The 16736-nt window shown below is 44.9% G+C and overlaps 5 protein-coding genes across 8 annotated transcripts; all 5 read right to left on the reverse strand.

Moving 5' to 3' along the window:
• Window positions 1–5360: 5360 nt before the first annotated feature.
• Window positions 5361–7621, reverse strand: RB195_009730 (uncharacterized protein; the record flags this gene model as incomplete). Of its 2 annotated transcripts, XM_064190417.1 has the most annotated exons (8): window positions 5361–5534; window positions 6262–6372; window positions 6433–6701; window positions 6767–6866; window positions 6936–7126; window positions 7211–7308; window positions 7380–7480; window positions 7592–7621. In XM_064190417.1, the coding sequence occupies 8 exons, from the start codon at window positions 7619–7621 to the stop codon at window positions 5361–5363; spliced, it is 1074 nt and encodes a 357-aa protein (XP_064047999.1). The 2 variants fall into 2 exon arrangements, with proteins under 2 accessions (XP_064047999.1, XP_064048000.1); XM_064190416.1 differs by lacking the exon at window positions 5361–5534 and having other exon boundaries at window positions 6226–6372.
• An 83-nt stretch (window positions 7622–7704) lies between these two features.
• Window positions 7705–8866, reverse strand: RB195_009731 (uncharacterized protein; the record flags this gene model as incomplete). 2 transcript variants are annotated; one of them, XM_064190419.1, is made up of 6 exons in its annotated part: window positions 7705–7736; window positions 7874–8064; window positions 8131–8249; window positions 8338–8422; window positions 8481–8735; window positions 8832–8866. In XM_064190419.1, 6 exons carry the CDS (start codon window positions 8864–8866, stop codon window positions 7705–7707), a joined length of 717 nt encoding a protein of 238 aa, XP_064048001.1. The 2 variants fall into 2 exon arrangements, with proteins under 2 accessions (XP_064048001.1, XP_064048002.1); XM_064190418.1 differs by lacking the exon at window positions 7705–7736 and adding an exon at window positions 7758–7820 and having other exon boundaries at window positions 8123–8279.
• A 90-nt stretch (window positions 8867–8956) lies between these two features.
• Window positions 8957–10380, reverse strand: RB195_009732 (uncharacterized protein; the record flags this gene model as incomplete). Of its 2 annotated transcripts, XM_064190421.1 has the most annotated exons (9): window positions 8957–8985; window positions 9049–9148; window positions 9215–9380; window positions 9447–9574; window positions 9670–9692; window positions 9753–9844; window positions 9912–10042; window positions 10110–10243; window positions 10320–10329. In XM_064190421.1, 9 exons carry the CDS (start codon window positions 10327–10329, stop codon window positions 8957–8959), a joined length of 813 nt encoding a protein of 270 aa, XP_064048004.1. The 2 variants fall into 2 exon arrangements, with proteins under 2 accessions (XP_064048004.1, XP_064048003.1); XM_064190420.1 differs by lacking the exon at window positions 9670–9692 and having other exon boundaries at window positions 9721–9844; window positions 10320–10380.
• Window positions 10381–10613: 233 nt separating this feature from the next.
• On the reverse strand, window positions 10614–10979 carry RB195_009733 (uncharacterized protein; the record flags this gene model as incomplete). The annotated part of the gene is made up of 3 exons (XM_064190422.1): window positions 10614–10676; window positions 10736–10839; window positions 10910–10979. 3 exons carry the CDS (start codon window positions 10977–10979, stop codon window positions 10614–10616), a joined length of 237 nt encoding a protein of 78 aa, XP_064048005.1.
• Window positions 10980–10988: 9 nt separating this feature from the next.
• RB195_009734 (uncharacterized protein) lies at window positions 10989–16730 on the reverse strand (the record flags this gene model as incomplete). The annotated part of the gene is made up of 5 exons (XM_064190423.1): window positions 10989–11039; window positions 13541–13639; window positions 15398–15457; window positions 15893–16110; window positions 16607–16730. The coding sequence occupies 5 exons, from the start codon at window positions 16728–16730 to the stop codon at window positions 10989–10991; spliced, it is 552 nt and encodes a 183-aa protein (XP_064048006.1).
• Between the last annotated feature and the right edge of the window lie 6 nt (window positions 16731–16736).

Below are 16736 nucleotides of genomic sequence, written 5' to 3' on the forward strand. Positions count from 1 at the left end.
TTATTCTTGTATTTGTGAACAAGAATAACATAAACATTATTAGAGGAGTAAAACATCAATAGTTCGGTTTGCCACTGAAACAGCATGGATTTCTCCTTTCCCGTCACTCCCTCCCCTCTATCCCCCCCTTCCGCTCCTCTCTCCATTACCCCTTTCTCCAACATCATCACGCTGAAATTGCGGCGATAATTTCGCTTACGGCCATACCACGTTGAAAACACGCCATCCCGTCCGATCTGGCAAGTTAAGCAACGTTGGGCCTGGTTAGTACTTGGATCGGAGACGGCTTGGGAATCCCAGGTGTCGTAAGCTTTTGTTTCGCGAACTAACGGCAATACGCCTTTCTCCAATTTTATCACGCTGAAATCGCGGCAGTAATTTCGCTTACGGCCATACCACGTTGAAAACACGCCATCCCGTCCGATCTGGCAAGTTAAGCAACGTTGGGCCTGGTTAGTACTTGGATCGGAGACGGCTTGGGAATCCCAGGTGTCGTAAGCTTTTGTTTCACGAATTAAATGAATTGAGCAATGAAGAATAGCGGACTTGCTGTTTATGGACACTATGGTAATGTGTAAATATGTTTTAAATTAATGATTACGTATAAAATATTATTTGACATTATTTAACTAATAATGGAGTTCTCCTCTGTATTTTGCAATATGTTTCTTAAAATCTCATCAGACCAGAGATTTTATCGAGTCAGATCGGGGAAGCACTTCAAATTTGGGTAATTAAACCGACCGTAAAATCGTGACCACCTAAACCGTTGGTGAAATCGTGGCCGGCGGAAAAGGCAAGATGTGATACACCGTAACACTGTGTAACTTCTGACCTTGTTCCCTCCCAATTCAGGGAGAGTTTTCCAAAATTTCATCAGACCACAATTTTCATCGGGTCAGATCGAGAAAGTACCTCAAATTTGGGTAATTAAACCGACCGTAAAATCGTGACCACCTAAACCGTTGGTGAAATCGTGGCCGGCGGAAAAGGCAAGATGTGATACACCGTAACACTGTGTAACTTCTGACCTTGTTCCCTCCCAATTCAGGGAGAGTTTTCCAAAATTTCATCAGACCACAATTTTCATCGGGTCAGATCGAGAAAGTACCTCAAATTTGGGTAATTAAACCGACCGTAAAATCGTGACCACCTAAACCGTTGGTGAAATCGTGGCCGGCGGAAAAGGCAAGATGTGATACACCGTAACACTGTGTAACTTCTGACCTTGTTCCCTCCCAATTCAGGGAGAGTTTTCCAAAATTTCATCAGACCACAATTTTCATCGGGTCAGATCGAGAAAGTACCTCAAATTTGGGTAATTAAACCGACCGTAAAATCGTGACCACCTAAACCGTTGGTGAAATCGTGGCCGGCGGAAAAGGCAAGATGTGATACACCGTAACACTGTGTAACTTCTGACCTTGTTCCCTCCCAATTCGAGAGTTTTCCAAAATTTCATCAGACCACAATTTTCATCGGGTCAGATCGAGAAAGTACCTCAAATTTGGGTAATTAAACCGACCGTAAAATCGTGACCACCTAAACCGTTGGTGAAATCGTGGCCGGCGGAAAAGGCAAGATGTGATACACCGTAACACTGTGTAACTTCTGACCTTGTTCCCTCCCAATTCAGGGAGAGTTTTCCAAAATTTCATCAGACCACAATTTTCATCGGGTCAGATCGAGAAAGTACCTCAAACTTGGGTAATTAAACCGATGATGAAATCGCGGCCATAGTAGTCAAGGTGTGAAAAGCCGTATTGCGAAATCGCCCTTCTTACGTGCTTAAAGGCATCACTCTACGAATCTAAGGTGGTGCAGATATCAGGTGGAATATTCTTACAAGGGATAGTAGATTATGGAGAGGAGAATGATTCCGTCCATTTCTTCCTAGTTACCGTTAAAAAAAAAACTGTCCGGAAGATTCGGCACCGCACAAGACTGGCGCGCTCCAGTCGAACTCGTTGTGGAAAATAATGCGCCAGAACGCGTGTAGCTGTATCTTCCGGACCGTTTTTTACGGCAATTAGGAAGAAATGGACGGAATCACCTCCTTCCCCACCCCACCCCCCCCTCCTCCCTCCCTCCCCTTTACCATAATCTACTATCCCGTATACGAATACTCCATCTAAAATCTGCACCACCTCAGATTCGTGGAGTGATGGCTTTAAGGGCGATGTTATTCTTGTATTTGTGAACAAGAATAACATAAACATTATTAGAGGAGTAAAACATCAATAGTTCGGTTTGCCACTGAAACAGCATGGATTTCTCCTTTCCCGTCACTCCCTCCCCTCTATCCCCCCTTCCGCTCCTCTCTCCATTACCCCTTTCTCCAACATCATCACGCTGAAATTGCGGCGATAATTTCGCTTACGGCCATACCACGTTGAAAACACGCCATCCCGTCCGATCTGGCAAGTTAAGCAACGTTGGGCCTGGTTAGTACTTGGATCGGAGACGGCTTGGGAATCCCAGGTGTCGTAAGCTTTTGTTTCGCGAACTAACGGCAATACGCCTTTCTCCAATTTTATCACGCTGAAATCGCGGCAGTAATTTCGCTTACGGCCATACCACGTTGAAAACACGCCATCCCGTCCGATCTGGCAAGTTAAGCAACGTTGGGCCTGGTTAGTACTTGGATCGGAGACGGCTTGGGAATCCCAGGTGTCGTAAGCTTTTGTTTCACGAATTAAATGAATTGAGCAATGAAGAATAGCGGACTTGCTGTTTATGGACACTATGGTAATGTGTAAATATGTTTTAAATTAATGATTACGTATAAAATATTATTTGACATTATTTAACTAATAATGGAGTTCTCCTCTGTATTTTGCAATATGTTTCTTAAAATCTCATCAGACCAGAGATTTTATCGAGTCAGATCGGGGAAGCACTTCAAATTTGGGTAATTAAACCGACCGTAAAATCGTGACCACCTAAACCGTTGGTGAAATCGTGGCCGGCGGAAAAGGCAAGATGTGATACACCGTAACACTGTGTAACTTCTGACCTTGTTCCCTCCCAATTCAGGGAGAGTTTTCCAAAATTTCATCAGACCACAATTTTCATCGGGTCAGATCGAGAAAGTACCTCAAATTTGGGTAATTAAAACCGATGCCCGAAGGTAAAATCGTGACCGCCTAAACCGTTGGTGAAATACGATGGCCGGCGCCGCCGGTTCCCACGGAAACAAGGAGTAAGATGTGATACACCGTAACACTGTGTAACGGGATTCTGCCACCTTGTTCCCTCCCAATTCGGTCAGACGAGTAAAGTTTCTCAAACTAGTGTTCATCAGAACACAATTTGCATCGGGTGAGATCGAAAAAGGCGGCTCCGCGTAGGGCCAGTTCGAAATCGCGGCCATAGTAAAAAGTCAAGGTGTGAAAAGCCGTATTGCGAAATCGCCCTTCTTACGTGCTTAAAGGCATCACTCTACGAATCTAAGGTGGTGCAGATATCAGGTGGAATATTCTTACAAGGGATAGTAGATTATGGAGAGGAGAATGATTCCGTCCATTTCTTCCTAGTTACCGTTAAAAAAAAAACTGTCCGGAAGATTCGGCACCGCACAAGACTGGCGCGCTCCAGTCGAACTCGTTGTGGAAAATAATGCGCCAGAACGCGTGTAGCTGTATCTTCCGGACCGTTTTTTACGGCAATTAGGAAGAAATGGACGGAATCACCTCCTTCCCCCCCCCCCCCCCTCCTCCCTCCCCTTTACCATAATCTACTATCCCGTATACGAATACTCCATCTAAAATCTGCACCACCTCAGATTCGTGGAGTGATGGCTTTAAGGGCGATGTTATTCTTGTATTTGTGAACAAGAATAACATAAACATTATTAGAGGAGTAAAACATCAATAGTTCGGTTTGCCACTGAAACAGCATGGATTTCTCCTTTCCCGTCACTCCCTCCCCTCTATCCCCCCTTCCGCTCCTCTCTCCATTACCCCTTTCTCCAACATCATCACGCTGAAATTGCGGCGATAATTTCGCTTACGGCCATACCACGTTGAAAACACGCCATCCCGTCCGATCTGGCAAGTTAAGCAACGTTGGGCCTGGTTAGTACTTGGATCGGAGACGGCTTGGGAATCCCAGGTGTCGTAAGCTTTTGTTTCACGAATTAAATGAATTGAGCAATGAAGAATAGCGGACTTGCTGTTTATGGACACTATGGTAATGTGTAAATATGTTTTAAATTAATGATTACGTATAAAATATTATTTGACATTATTTAACTAATAATGGAGTTCTCCTCTGTATTTTGCAATATGTTTCTTAAAATCTCATCAGACCAGAGATTTTATCGAGTCAGATCGGGGAAGCACTTCAAATTTGGCGCTAACAAAATACACCTCCGGTTAACGTGAACAACTACACACGCGAAACAAAGTCACTGAAACTGAGATTTGTTGATGAGTCCACGGCGAGCTGCCTTCGAGTGCCTCAGCCTCACGCGTATTCCTGAATAGGTATGTTCGTCGCATATATCGCAGTCGGCGAATACACAGCCCCCGGTTTTTTGGAACGGCGAACTGGCGGGAATTTGGTTCACGCGCAGCGTTGGGGTTCTGCGCCTCATACTACACACACACACACACACAACACACACACACACAACACACACACACACACACACACACACACACACACACACACTCAATATATATTCGGTGAAAGGCACCTATGTTTTCCACTGTGTGTGTGCAAACGTTCCCCCTTTTCGGATAGCAGTCTGGTTCTCATAGACCGTGACCGTGAAGTAGAAGGTTGAGAGTTTGATTTCGAAGGCGAAAAAATTTAAATGTTACTCATATGTGACAGAAAATTTATCTTAATAATAAACACTATATACATACATCGTTATATACATCATTATGTAATAAATTATATACACCATATTATATACACTATATTACATACACTACGAATATTATATACACTATATTATAGATGCATAACAATATACTATATTATTATTATTATTATTATTATTATTATTATTATTATTATTATTATTATTATTATTATTATTATTATTATTATTATTATTATTATTATTATTATTATTATTATTATTATTATTATTATTATTATTATTATTATTATTATTATTATTACTATTACTATTATTATTACTATTATTATTATTATTATGCTATACTCACTAGATTCAATATACTATATTACTATACTATGCTCACCATATTATTATATTATTACAGTATATACATATAGAACATACATATATATACATATAGAATTCTTTGATATTAATTATATGTACCGACAAAATAACAATATGTAATTTGTACATATACAACAAAACAAAACACAAAAAAGGACTAGCGACTCTTATACTTCTGCAGCACGTCCAGCAAATCCTGCAACTTTCCTCCCGTCTGCAGCACCGCCTCCAATTCAGGTGGCCAATCGCTTTCCGCCGGAAACCGCAACACTGTGCCGGCCACGAACTCTTCGTCTATTGCTGGCTCGGCTGTAGACTCTTTCTGCTCTTCCTCAAATGTGCAGAATGCGAAGAAGAAAAAGAAGAAGTGCGGCGTGAACAGCTCACCACAGCGTAGACGCGATCGCCAGAGCCACGTACACGACACAGCTGCCGTACCGTTGCTCAGAACTGGGGGCGAGTGGAGCACCGACCAGTACGACAGTCGGACGATGATCACGAGCGGTGAGATGACGGTGATTCAGTTCTTCGTAATATGCGTGTTTTAGCCTCAAACTTGGGTAATTAAACTTTATTGGTCTTATTGATATTGACGTACGACATAATGTACAGCGAACTATCAAACAAGGCATGTTACATAAAGCACGTTAAATAAAGCACGATAAAAAACAAACAAAGGCAGAGCGAAAAAAAAGAAACCAAAAAAAAAAAAAAAAAAAAAGAAGAAAAAAAAAACACAAAAAAAAAAGGGAAAAGGCAAAAAATTAAAAAGCCCTGGGGCCAAACACGACAATACTCTGAGCAATAAAAAACCTTGGGCCCTTTTATAAAGGGCCAAATTTTTTGTTTGCTGTGGGGGCAGGGTGGTTCTCCCACTATAAATTGGGCCGGAAGCTTTTTCCCCCCCAAACCCCCCCCCGAGGAAGAGAAACCCCCCCACCTCCTTATTATTAAAAAAATCTTTTTTTGTATACCCCCCCCAAAAAAAAAAAAAATATTTTTTACTTCTTTTTTTTTAAAAACTATGGGGATGTTTGTGAAGCGGTCCGTTTCAGCACGACGATCGCTGAGTTGTAGCGCTGATATGCGTCCTTGCGTGCGGCTGCGAACACACGACTGAGGTTCGTGGCAGCAACTTCGAGCGGAATATCGATAGTGAAACGAACTTCCTAAACAATCGCAATTCGACACGCGTATCGCACATACTCGAGTGCTGCTACAAAACTCACATCCGACGGTCCACATACCACTCGCCGACTGTGTTCGTATGCCGAAAAGGCGTCCGTTCCCACTTCGTCAACGACGAACCCAGTCGCTTTCGCCTTGTGCGCGGCCGACAGCAGCAATTCGCTGACGCCAAGCGGTGCACGACGAGCAACTGTGCCGGGCGCTGGTGGCATCCGCTGCGACAATGAGACATCTCTGCTCGGCTGTTGGGACTCGACTACGGGGATTGCTCGGGCGTTGTCGATGGCTGGTCGGAGCTCGGCGGATGACTCTGAAAGTGAACGACGATTGTTCAACAACATTGTGACTGCACTGTTGCCGCCGCCTCGTACTCACCTTGCACTAGTGCTGGATCGCAGTCATTGCAGATACAGCTCGCTCTCAACCGTCCTACATTGTACTCTTTTCCGTAGTTCCAGAGCAGTTGTTCGCCGGCCTGAAATGTGCGCATTGTGCTGTCATTGTGTGAAGGCGGAAACGCGCACTACCACGCCACGCCACGTACCCGAATGTCTCGCATCGCCTTGAAGTAGATCATCGACTGTACCTTTCCGCCCACCATCGTCGTCAGATCTCGAAGCGTGAGGTTCGGATGCAAACGGGTGTGGTTCACCAGCCGTCCGATCACAACCGTACCTTTGTAGGTTGGATGGTGGCCAAAGATCACATGACGGAAATGATGCCCTGCCACGCGACCTGCAAAAATCCTGCAAACTACGGCCACAGCAAACGCGGAGAGAAGCAAACGGAGCGAACGCCGCTATCGTCATGCAGTGGTACCTGTGTATTGGACCAAATACGCTTCCACATGTTCGCGTTCCTCCTTCCCCATACGATCCATCAAGGCGTTCGCCTCCTTCTCTTCCAACACGAGCCCGCTAAACACGAATGCGATGAGTAGAAGATGCACAAACACATACCTATACCTACCGACACACACCACACTTACCGGTAGTCACAAACAACAGCGTCCTTCGGTATCTGGACTTTGGCGAAAACTCCCCTTCCACCAATGCCGGGAATCTCTCTGATTTGAAGCCACGTGAAGTCCTAAACAATGCGAGATAATATGTTGTATAGTTCGGCTGCTAAGCTGTAGCAGCTTTACGGAGAGCTTCAACATAACATCAACGGCTGCCTAGCATTACAACGTCGGCTCACCTGAACAGGCTGTTCTTGCCTGCGTCTCATGAAGTCCCGCCGCTCGAACTCTGTGGCGAATGTCGATAACCCGCCCGTTTACTCGGTGTCGTTCAGCCGCTGCAGATGCAGAGTCACTTCGTCAGTCGCCGCCGTTTCCTCAACACTTGAATAGCGAACGGATTACTTACGCGCGAGAACGACAAAGCAACGCAGCATCACAACATGCGATCCTCAGTCTACGGATACGCTGAAGACGAAGATGACGAAATATATGATAAGACACGACAGACCGGAACCTACAGTGTTGCTCTCCATTCCTGGGACCTTCCTCGATATTCCTCGTCTGACGTCTGACGCCAGTCGTGACTGTAGTGTCGTGGTTGTGGGTGTCGCGGTAGTGGGTGTCGCGGTGGTGGGTGTCGTGGTCGTGGGTGTAGTGGTCGTTGTTGTGGCGATCGTCGCCGCTGTCGCCACAGCAGTCGTTGTTCCTTCTTCACATTCTAACAGAATTTCTACAAGTTCCATTATGGCAGCACAGCAAAAACTCACCTACTGACTGAGTAGTTACACTTTCGTCGTCACTTTCTCCTTCCCCTTCGTCTCCTACATCCGCAGCACATCTCTGTCGGCGCTCCATCTCCTCCTCGTCTAGGTCGTATCGATCGTCATCGCCACTCTCCGACACAAGAGGTGGTACTGGGGGCGACTGCTCGGGAACTTGCGGCTCGGGAACCTCCGGTTCGTTAAATTGTGGCTGTTGTGACCTTGTTTGCGTCCTCCTTCTGCTTGGTGGCGACTCGCTCGACAGTGATGAAAGCGAAGAAGAGCTCTCCACAAATTGGTACGGATCTACGAATATAATCGTTTCTTTTCACGTATACTTACTCACGAATAAGTATGTACTTACCTATTCTCGGTCTCTTCGGCCGCTGCGATCGCCGGGGCGGCGATGTCGACTGGTGGTTCGTAGTCGCTGCTTGCCGTCTCTGATGACAGTGGTGTAATGGGGCGTTCATCCTCACTACTGCTAGCTGCTTCACCGCCAGCTTCACTACTATTGCTGGTAGAGGAACCGTGGTCGCCGCATTCTCCCTCGTCTTCCTGGCTCAGCGGTCCTTCTACTGCCACCTCCTCCTCCTCACGTTCGGCCCTCGCTCGAAACCTGCAACGGATCAGTGATCAGTGTGTCTGTGGCGTGGTGGTTGGATGCGGATAATTTGCGAATGGACGGTTACAGGTACGGGGAAAAGCGACACACCTAGCAATTTGCACTTTCGACTCGATCAGCCCCATTCGTTAGCTCTCCGTCCTCGCCTCCCTGTTCGCGTAGTGCCGGAGGCGGCGGTAGGCGTATGCACAGGCCATCACGTAGCTGTCGTTGTATTACTGCAGCTGCGTTGTTGCTTTATGACCTACAATCGGATACGAATATGAACACAACATCGAAACGGAATCACACAGCCTCCTCCACATACCTGAGAGAATTGCGCATGCAGGATCCACTCCACCGCGCAGTTCTTCATACGATCTCTTCAGGTATCGTTCGAATTGCAGTTTTGCCGTCCGGTGCCGCGACTGAAGATGGAGATAGTCACTCACTTACTCACTCAAACTTTGCTATTTTAGCTGGTCTGTGCTTACCGTGTTGCACGAGATGTTCAGGTCTCCGCAGCCAGTGTTCTTCAGGAAGCGTTGCATCACCTTTATGGTGTGCGTCTTTCCGAACGGTTTCGCGAACCAGTTCAGAAAGAACTTCGATGTTGGCTGCTGCACCTCATCCTTGTGCAGACCATTCCGCTCGGCCACTCTGAACGCACGCAGGAAATCAGACTAAACAACGCAAACACATCGGTAACGCATAGTGAAGACTTACGCGACGCGCAACACGTCGTATAACGCGACCAGCTCCAATAACATTTGGTCGAGCACGAAGAAATTGCCGTGGAACGTGGTCTGTTCGCGTACTGCGTCCACATTCTTTCCCTTCGGATACACTCCAACCTAAATCACCGCCACCGCTCACCATCACTCGTATCACCGCATCATAGCCAAAACGCCAACACATCACAACAAAAACCAAAAAACAGCATACTCACCCAGAACTCCTCGCTTTCACCATCTCGGCTCGGTATCGTGGCCTTCTAAACTCTGAAGCGTGGTGGTGTGTCGCTCGACTCACGATCTGCCGGCGAAAATACGGAGCCGTACATCATCTTATAGACGTACTCATTCCTTGCGGTGTTACAGTGCACGACGTAGGACATGAGTGCGCTGAAAAACGATAACGATGCGACACACGCACGTACACACGCAACACTTATACTTTGCGATCGCTTACCCTGTATAGTAGTTGTAGTTGCCACTGCTGATCGTCAAGCTCCGCTCGTACTCGACGTAGATACGTTTCATCTCCTCGATCACTCGCGTGTGCATGACGATCGCCCAAGCAACACAGTACGGTTCCTCCGGCTGGAACTTGACCGTTGCCGCACAGACATACGCCAGCCAAACACACCAACACACGCCGCTGACAAACCTTTTGCGGCTTCCTCGACGGCAACACTCCACGATATGACTGCAACTTCTTGTCTTCCGACTTCAACTTGCTTAGGATGTGCCGTGCCTGATGCGAGGCCTGCTTCAACTCTTGCAATCTATCCTGGCCCTTATCTAAACGGGGAACTTCAGCTTCATTATACAGCCACTGCACATAGATAGAACTGAAATCGCTCGCTCGCTCGCTTACCGGAGCCCATATTCACTCTGAGGAACTCATAGAACGACGCTAACGCCTTCACAAATCCCATTCACGTCGTGATCGGCACGGCACTTCGCTTCAGCACCTCGAAGAACCGGAGGAATATGGCGGACGAGTATATTGCGTCGTCCATGCTGATCTGTCGGCCAAGTCTGCCTAACATGTCACCGGTCGTGCATGTACGTATAGGTGTTGTGTGTGTGCTTGATTATGATCGCAACGCATCCCTTACTTTGATCTCGATCTCATGGCGACCAGCATGAAACGACAGATGAACGGCACCTAGTTCTGACTGGTTGACAACGATGGGTAGTTGGCGTCCATCTCATTTCCGGCCGGCAGCAACTAAATTCACGCGCAATTAATAGCTAAAGCAAAAGATATCGAATTCGTCAACAACTAACCACTGCTTCTTCGATGTAGAAACGAAATAGCTGGAGGAGTTTATGTTGATCGCCCTTCACCTTCCTCCACAGCTTCAAATTCCTATTGGCACTGCGCATCCACCCTAAAAAGAAAGATGTGGATTTTAGTGGTGGATTCGAGACAAGGCAGCCACAAACAGTGTGAAGATGAACCTTTTTCACCCCCTGCTATTTCCCACAATGGTGAACTGTTGTTCGGTGTAGTTGTGGTCGTCCCATTCATGCAAAAACATCAAATCCAGCTTAGGCGGTACCGTAAACCACTGATGCGCATGGGGACCGCCTGAAACTACCGAACCGAATGCTAGATGTGATGAAGCTGCCACACATAGAACACGAACACTTCTTTTTCTCATCTTTTTGTTTTACTGTTGCTCGAACTACTGAAGCAAATTCACCAAGAAAATCATCAAGCGGCACTAGATAGATCTAGACACGTGGAATAAGCGATACACTGCACGTGGGCGGAACATTTGACGGGACCGGATTTCTCACGAAAACGTGTCGATATCGACAGAAACAAGGTCGAACGTCTTCGTCGACGTTTTCCATATAAACAAAATTGAACTGGTGTAAAGCTCCCAAAAAAACATGTACCCGCACTCGCAAGGTGAGTCGAATGGACCGGATACCCTGGTCATGGCTAGCTGGCGTTGAACGACAAGCTCTTCCCGAAGATCCGAGGCGAATGATACGCATAGGTTAACTCGGAAGGGTTCGAGCTCTATCACAGGTCAATTACCGCAACCCTGAGGGCCTGACGAGGCAGCAAGAACGAGGTCAACGCCTGCCTCAAGGTGTGTGGCAAGGCAGCCTGGAACGAGGTCAACGCGGCGGGCATACGATCGATAACTACTTCCTGTTTACGTAAACAACGAAAAAGACAAAACCAACTAAAGAATTGAGATTTTTATGAGTTCACGAGGAATCTTCGGCAGCGCCTCAGCACGCGTATTCGTAAACAGATGGTTACTATATGGTCGCAGTTGGCGAATGCCCAGCCATTTTTTGGAAATTTGATGGGAAAAAGATGATTCCATCTTCTTCCCATCAAAAATATGAAAGCGTCCGGAAACGGTTCGCATCGGCATTTGATGGAGAGCAGTGAACGGCTACAGCAGTGATTTTCCTTAAGGTGAAGAAGTTGGTCCGAGATATTAGACTCGCGGTTCGAGATCACACACCTTTTGGTGGTAACCGAGCAAAAATCGATCGATTTCGGCGAGATTTCCCGTACAGATGAACAGAATGGAACATAATGAATAGAATGTGAATCCGACGACAAAAAGTCAAGAAATTTCAAATTTTATCCCATCTAAAGACCGAAAAGAACTGAACCGAAACCGAAAAAAGTCAGATTGGTGCACCGGCGCCAGATAGCCATAATATGGGCTGCAGCGGGTTCCACGTCGTCGGGTTGGTGCGCCTGCGCCAGATAACTACAAAATGGGGTGCGACGGGTGCACCGGCGTTGGATTGGTGCGTCATAGCACAGTAACATCGCTTAAAAAATTGTGTGCATGTCGCAAAAAATAAATGGGACGTCGCAACCGTTCCACAGCCGTGGCTACTGTGTCCGATGCTTTTGACCTCCGTGACTCTTCCGCATATCTATTTCCTCGCAGGTCTGCCTCATCTTGGTAACAAGCCCACTTCAAAAGTGGAAACATCCATGCAAACGTCTGCTTAAATAGTAGCCGACAGTCTACATTATCTCACGTGGGACGTTATCTTTATCAGTACGACGATGTCGTTCATGTCATTTTATGTTAAACATTGCTGTTGGGGAAAACAGGAATAAATCCCATACTTTGAGAATTGGTTTCAAATTGTGTCTATATTATGTTGGTGCCAATGCAGAGTTTGAAGATGAAGTTTGAATATTTTTTAAATCTAGAAATGACGCTGATAGAAGGAGAGCTATGAAATCTCTCGCCTAATTTTGCAAAAAAAGAAAGAATAAGGCTTTTTTTTTTGTAGAAAATGCCACCACTATTAATTTCCATTGATCACTGATTGCGAATGAGAAGAACACAACAGAAAGTCTGAAGGCCGGCTTTAGCCGGACGTTCAGCTACAATGTGGTGTGAGGCGGGGCCCGCGGCACCGAAATGGTGCGCAATAACTTCGTGTGCAAAAGGTAAATGGGATGTTCCATGGGCCGAGGCCACTGGGCGCGTTGCTTTTCACCTTTATGACTCCTCCGGGCATCTATTTCCTTCTCCGTTCGCCTCAAGTTGGTAGAATGCCTTCCTCAGAAAGTGTAAATATGCATGCTAACGGCTGCTCAAATAGTAGCCAACAGTTTACATGATTTGACATAGGACGTTATCTTTATCTTTAGGATAAAGTCTTTCACGTCATTTTGTGCTAAAATATCATTCATTGGTAACTCTTGGAGGTAAACAGGAGGAAAACCCAAATTTCGAGTAATACTTTCAAATTCTGTCTACATTATATTGGCATCGACGGTGTTTGAAGCTGAAGTTTGAATATTCTCCAAATGTAGAACTGACGCGATTAGAAGGAAAACTATGAAATCTCTTTCCCTTATTTATGATTAAAAAAAAGATGAAGAAAGACTGTTAAAGATACACAAGTCTAATTTACTGGAAAGGGCACTAATATTGATTTTCGTTTATAGACGAAAACTATTATAGATAATATGTGACAGCAAAGTGCAAGAAAAAAACAGGGTTGTCGTAAAGGTCGCCTTCGCCGATTCAAAAAATATTCCGGCTTCCTCAGAAAAGTTTCGGATAGGTGCAAAAGAAGTGCCCTCACCTTGATCTTAGGATGTAGCGAACGAACCAGTTTTACTCTGATAGCAAGCCCAATCAAAGTAGCCATGGCGCAATGAGGAATTGTAGGAGTGAAGCGTACCTGTAATTCACAATTTGAACGAAGGTAAATTCATCTCTACATAAACCAAAGGTACTGAATGAGAGTTTTTGGGGTAATGTATTGTCTCAAGCAAACTGTAGTTTTCGGGACAAAAACATTTCAACTAAAAGGCGAAGGCGAAGCAGTTAACAAAAAACGAAGTTTTTCTATTGCAGTTCGAAACATATGATCCAGAAAACTCCTAACCCTCCATCAGTTTTATTCTACTAACGAATAGTAATTAATAAATATTCCACTCTCCCTTAGTATACTAAAAGAAGGATTTATGAAGAGAATTTGGTACTTGGTAGATAGCGCTTGTAGGTAAAAGAGCTGCTGAATCGGGAAACTTTATATTGAGCGTTCAGCGGTATTATTGAAATACAAATGAGCCATGGAACGGCGGCTATGTAAAAAGAAAAAGAAATGCAAAATTGTTCAGCTTTTCTTCTCCTGTAGATTTAGTAAGCTGAGGGAAGGTAAACACGTTCCAGACACCATTTTCTTTTGCGGAAACAAACAGCGGACAGGCGGATGGGGTTTTTCTAGAAACGATTTGCAATTTAAGAAAAAGGAGGGGAAGCATGCACCTTGCGGACACCTGTGCATGGTGAACGTCTACTGTATGCTATTCTCAGAAGTCCGAGGCGGTTGGTTGAAAACATGCAGAGGCTCTGCAGATGTCCAACAGGAGTTTGCGACTGATACTGCATGAGTTGTGCTCTAACCTATACAGAATTGGAATTGTTCAAAGTTTCGCCAGAGTTAGAGGCTAGTTCGAGCTGACCTTAGACAGTTATCTTCGTAATCCATTTTTTTAGATATTAATACTGTTTTTTTAGCAAGTCATGTGTTTTATGTAATAAAAAATTTTACTAACAGGTAAAGAATCTTGTCGTGCTTTGCATCTAAAAGAACCGGACAACTCAATGCAAATAGAGAATTGCATTCACGAAAAAAAAAACTGAGAAAATTCCCATTAAAAAACGGCGGGAAAAATGTAGTTGGTGGGGAGGGGGCTGCTCACAAACTCAAAATAATGACATGGAAAAAAGAATGGGTAGAAATAAGTTCCTAAATGCAAAAAGTACTTGACAAATATACACTTTCATTAATCAATTAGATTGAAGACCAATCAGGAACGCAGAAAGCAAGAAGAAAACATCACGAAATGATAAATATGAAAATTGAAAAAATTCATTGAAAAAATATGTCCTCAAAACCGCCACATTTCCATCAATTCATAAAACATAATCTTACTTATTTCATTAATTTCATAGTCCATATATCACCATGTCATCAAAATTTTCCGGAAATTTATTGAAAGAACTTCCTGTAGTACGTTATGTGGTGCGCTGATCAGGATAGGCATTACATTCGTTTTGGAAAATAAAATCATCAGTTATACGATGAAAAGCGAATGTTGTAGGAGCGATAACTAATCCAGCTAAGGTTATTATCCAATACCTTTTCTAAGAAGGAATTCTGAGAAAAAGAGTACTTATAGTAATGGAAGAGGTGAAACAGAACTCAACAGTTCAAATAAAGACAAGGAAATACTATTAACATTCGCCTCTCAAAAATCTTGAAGAATGTTTCTTCGAGAAGTTTGGAGTACAAAAAAATCTCCCTACAAAGATTTCGAGGTGAAAATTATGAAGTATGTGGTGCTAGTAGATGGTCTGATTTTTCTAATGACTGTGAAATAAGCATGATAGAGCTTGCCAAATCAAACAGAAACAAAAGGTGGGAACTTACATCCACGTATGTGTGTTTGTTATCCTTAAACGCATGAATGAGTTCTTCTTGGCCATTAGCCTTATAAGGTCAGTGACATGCAGACTAAGATTTACTATGAGAAAAAAGTAAGTTGGAGCGTCAAAATATAAACAAGCGTATAAAAGGCGACCTGGGCGAAAGTGGATGGCGTGGAATGTGGTGTGTGCAACTACACAACACGCAGGCACTTACGACATGATAAAAAACAGTGCGACGTGTTTACTTTTGCAAACGTCGTTATTATTCGAAGGACACCATTTCGGAAGAGTTAACGAATTGAAATAATAACATAAAGTAAACGTTCTTACTATACTTGTGCTAACACCACTTGAAGTACCGTAGTGGAACTCTCATCCAAATGTGTGGGAATTGCGCAGAATAAAGGGTAAAATGATATTTCGCAAGAGAACTCTCAAACTCTAAGCACAACAATAAAATTTATTACGGTAGCAATTGCGTGTTGGTGCAACGCACCTGCTGCAAGTTGTTACACGTCGCTGCCTTCAAGAAATCATCATTCGGTTGGTGAGAGTTACATGAGGCCAGTAGTGCTTGGCCGTGGAACGTGTGTTGATTCCACAAATCCACACTTTGAATGTGATCCGCATTGCCCTTCCAACCAAAGGAGAGTGGTGGTGCCAAGAACTCTGGCGTTGAGGCATGGCCTTCGCACTTTGATAGACGAGGTTCGCCTAGGTTATCGCGGAAATGGTTACCCTACAGCGGTGAGGATTGCACGTGATGCGTTGCTTCTTCAAAAAGTGCTGCAGACACTAGTTCTCATATGAGACAGGGGGTCGTTTCTGCGCACTTTTGAAGTTGCTGTGGACAACTTGATGGGGTGGATGTAGCTTCCGGACCTCACGCGACGTAACGTATAGTCGGGTCAAAACGGCATGAAGCACTGTGCCGTTGCGAAAGCGGTTACGCTCGAAGCGGCGCTTGGAGATAATCGCTTAGACGGAATCAGACCCCTCGCTAGCACCGTTCGTCGCTGCGATTCGTGATGCTCCCAACTCGATTCTAACCGTTATCTCCACTCACCGCTTCGAGCGCAGATGCGCGACCGCACTATTCTTCATGTCGTTTTGACACTACTACAGCGTTTAGGGCCTTTCCTCACAGACAACTGAGATCTTCTGTTGTGGCAGAGATATATTCTGTGGCCTTGACAGATTAGCGACTGACGTTGATATAGTAGGGTTAAAACGGCATGAAGCACGTGCGCAATTGCGTACACGGCTTCTTTCGAGGCGCCTCGGTGGAGCGTAGCGGCTAGGAGCCTGGTAAAACTCTTGCTGGCATCACCCATCACTAC

The sequence above is a fragment of the Necator americanus genome, chromosome III (assembly GCF_031761385.1).
Source record: "Necator americanus strain Aroian chromosome III, whole genome shotgun sequence".
In the NCBI taxonomy this organism is placed as follows: domain Eukaryota; kingdom Metazoa; phylum Nematoda; class Chromadorea; order Rhabditida; family Ancylostomatidae; genus Necator; species Necator americanus.